Source organism: Protobothrops mucrosquamatus, unplaced genomic scaffold, assembly GCF_001527695.2.
Source record: "Protobothrops mucrosquamatus isolate PMUCROS unplaced genomic scaffold, P.Mucros_1.0 scaffold4402, whole genome shotgun sequence".
Lineage (NCBI taxonomy): Eukaryota > Metazoa > Chordata > Lepidosauria > Squamata > Viperidae > Protobothrops > Protobothrops mucrosquamatus.
In genome coordinates, this window is record NW_015390315.1 from 10435 (window position 1) to 14226 (window position 3792).

Below are 3792 nucleotides of genomic sequence, written 5' to 3' on the forward strand. Positions count from 1 at the left end.
CCCAAGCTCCGTCAGAAACCCCTCCGGGTCCATCAGGCGCCTGGGACGGAACCATCTAGGCGGTTCCGTCTCCCTGCGGCGAGGGGCAGCGGTCCGGAAGTCCATCCTAAGGAGTGCGTGATCTGACCATGACAAAGGCTCTATAATTATCTCCCCCATTTCCAGATCACTCTGCCACTGTCCAGAGACAAAAATTAGACAAAAATTAGACAAAAATAAGCAACAAATCCACGATAGCGACCTACCATTGGTGGTGCTCCCTCAGTAGCACATGCAACAATATTCAAAGGAATATTATTTTTTGTAAAGTATGATTTCACAGTATTAAATATAGATAATCCTCTTGTATCTGTAATGAGATTTATTGCAAATAGCATTTCTTCTCGTAATGTATTGTTTTCATCAAAATAGCGTACATATGCCATCAATAAAGTATTATTATCTGTAATGGTAGACTCGTCCAATTGCATGAAAAATGAAGAGTTTTGGAGAATACTTATCAGTTTTTTTCAACATTAACTGCTATTTCTTCAATTTGTCGCTTTACTGTGCTATCGCTTAGGGGCAACGTTTTTAAAATTTCAGGTATATCCTGATGCATTACTGTTGAGATAAATTCTTTTATAGAGGGTATTATTACAGTTTCTCCAATATTATAGCTTTTACCACTTTTTGCAATTAATTGTGAAATGCGATAAGCGGCAATTAATCCATCTTCGTTCGCTGCATGTTGTTTCTTAAATGATGCAACGATTGTTGAACGATTTTGAAATTTTTTATATATTTTCTGAAAATATTCAATGGGCTTGTCCTTATCATTTGGATGCTTTGTAGAAAGATGTTCTTGCAATCGACTTGGCTTCATTGCCTCATTGGATAATGTTTTATGACACAATAAACACATTGGATGTTGTTTATTTACAACAGATTCTATGAAACCCATCTTCAGATACTCTGGCAAATAGCCACGAGCGTATTTCTTTTTTTGAGACATGGACTCACAATATTTTGTTTGAAGCTGTAGGCATGTGCTCACTCTCACAAATCTAACTGTGTACTGACCAGTGCGACCGCAAACAAAAGAACCTGCGCCATGTATCGTCATCTGCGCATGCCTCTCGTGCATCGTGGATTAGGTTGGGGGGGCAGCTACCAGCCCTGCTTGTCTGTTACAGCTGGGTGGTGTGGGGCGAGATGTGCGAGCTATTCTGAGATGAGGCTCTTTTGTTTGCGGTCGCACTATAGCACCATCTAATTTCACTTACGTAACGTGAACTAAACTTATGCACGGGGCGATACAAATAGTATATTTTCAGAAATTTAAATTGTCATGGGGAATTTTATGAAAACCTAATGAAAATGTTTTTAAATAATGCTATGAAAATTTTTTAAAAAGTCAATTAAATTAAAAAAAAGGAAAGTGCTTCAATATCGGACAAAACCCCTACCGCCCACCATGAAAGCTGGAACGCCCACTAGTGGGCGGTAGGGACCAGATTGACTACCACTGGACTAGACCAAGATCACCAAGCCGACTTTCATAGCTAAACTGGGAGTAGAACCTTTTGGTCTATATTGGGAGAGATCAGAACATTTCTCTCTCTCTCTTTCAAAAAAACCAGATTCTATTTTCAGTTCCAAACTTGGTTAGGAGTATATCAATAAACATAAGATTTTTATTTGGACACATGAGCTGGAAGGTGAAAAAATTATTGCAAAAACAAGGATTAGGGGAAACAGAAAAGAAATAGATGGGAAAGATAGATTGCAATTAAGTTGGATCTGAGTTTCAGGATAATTTAATTTTTCAGAATATGTAACCAAGACATCCACTTAGAAAACTGATTCCCATTTGCAGAAGATGCTGTATATGCCTGACGGGAAAGAAATACCTGCCAAGCCGTCAGCCTTGGGGCTTCTAGCTTCATGCCTCTGTTCCTCACTGATCTCTTGAATGTGGAGATATGAGCTGAATGTAAGGCCCTTCCCACAGCCCAGATGGTGCTGTAAGTCAGGTAACTGTCCATAGCCAGGATCCGATCAATCTCCTCTTCCCTCACAGCCACCAGTTCTTCTCTCTGTCTGCACCGTCTCCAGACTTTCACCGAAAAGGCATCCTTAGTGGAGGAACATATAAAGGTTTTCTTTGAAAAGTGAAATACTGAGCGAACGAAGAGACTAAAAGCATCATAGTTTGCCCATTTCCTTTTCTGTATTAGGAAGGAAAAAATGGCACCAATGTATTTAAAGGAAGCGCTGGTAAACATTAGCTCAAGACTGAGATCCCAGTGTGCTGTGGTGATCCAGACTTTCTCTACAATAGGTCCCTGAAAATGTTGAAGTATTGATTGTAGAATCGTAATTCCCAACGGAAATGAAATCATCTCCGAACCATAAACAGCGACATTGACTTCTCTCCACTTATAATATTTGTAAAGTCTTAAAACTAGCCAATACAGATTCAGTGGAAAGGTTTGATAGATCACTGCACAAATGCCATTCCTTAACATCAAAGAAGACAACATCCTCATGAACCTTTCTCCCTGGTCAGTTTCTGGAGCAACAAGACCAACCATGGTCCACTTGAAATAGAGGAGCAGCTTGACCATCCCTGGGTACTGGACTCCCTCAGCAGGGAGCATCGGGTAGAAGAAAGGAAACTGAGTTTTATCCCTCAAAATCTGGGAAGCCAAACTGTAACTGATCTGAAAAGAATTAACAGAATAACAGAGTTGGAAGGGACCTTGGAGGTCTTCTAGTCTAACCTCCTGCTCAGGCGGGAAACTCTATATCATTTCAGAAAAATGGTTGTCCAATCTCTTAATAATAATAATAATAATAATAATAATAATAATAAAGTTGGAAGGGACCTTGGAGGTCATCTAGTCCAACCCCCTGCTCAGGCAGGAAACCCTACACCATTTCGGACAGATGGCTGTCCACTCTCTTCTTAAAAACTTCCAGTGTTGGAGCATTCACCACTTCTGGAGGCAGATTGTTCCACTGGTGAATTGTTCTAACCGTCAGGAACTTTCTCCTTAGTTCTAGGTTGCTTCTCTCCTTGATTAGTTTCCATCTGTTGCTTCTTATCCTGCCTTCAGGCGCCTTGGAAAATAGCTTGACTCCCTCTTCTTTGTGGAAGCCCCTGAGATATTGGAACACTGCTATCATGTCCCCCTCGTCCTTCTCTTCATTAAACTAGACATACCCAATTCCAGCAGCCTTTCCTTATATGCTTTAGCCTCCAGTCCCCTAATCATCTTTGTTCCAGTGTTCCACAACTTCTGGAGGCAAGTCGTTCCACTGATTAATTGTTCTAACTGTCAGGAAATTTCTCCTTAGCCCTAGGTTGATTCTCTCCTTGATTAAAGATTGAATTGAAGATGATGTTCTTTTAAATGTAACAAGCAAAATGTAATTCCTCCAATTTCCTTAATAAAACTCTGCTTGTCATTTACAGCAGAGGATGTTTGATTCAAGTAAGACATACCTGAGGAATTTTGTAGGTACTGAGCATGGCTGAAATCTGGATGGAAATGCCAGTTTCAGCCCCTTCCAGAACAGCCACTGTGTTTTTCTGCCGCCCACACCTATAGTTGGGAACATTGGCCTCCCCATCTGAAAGCAGGTCCAGCAACGGATCTGAAGTCATTTCTACCTTGAAGAAAATTTGATACACATTGTAACCCAGAGTGATGTTAGGCAAGAGATGGCCATTCTTGTCAATCTCCTCAGTGGCAAAAAGGAAGGGCAGAAATTTCCAATAATGATTGGATGATGGACTGCAGGTAC

The 3792-nt window shown here is 40.7% G+C and overlaps 1 protein-coding gene across 1 annotated transcript in view; it reads right to left on the reverse strand.

The window, feature by feature from the left end:
• The window catches only part of LOC107298967 (metabotropic glutamate receptor 2-like), a 46194-nt gene that overhangs the window by 5747 nt on the left and 36655 nt on the right, over positions 1-3792 (reverse strand). The window contains exons 9-10 of the mRNA XM_015828326.1: positions 3491-3658; positions 1893-2117 (exon numbers count right to left, since the gene is read on the reverse strand). Of these exons, the coding sequence (XP_015683812.1) occupies positions 1893-2117; positions 3491-3658 (393 nt within the window). The remainder of the gene's footprint in view (positions 1-1892; positions 2118-3490; positions 3659-3792) is intronic.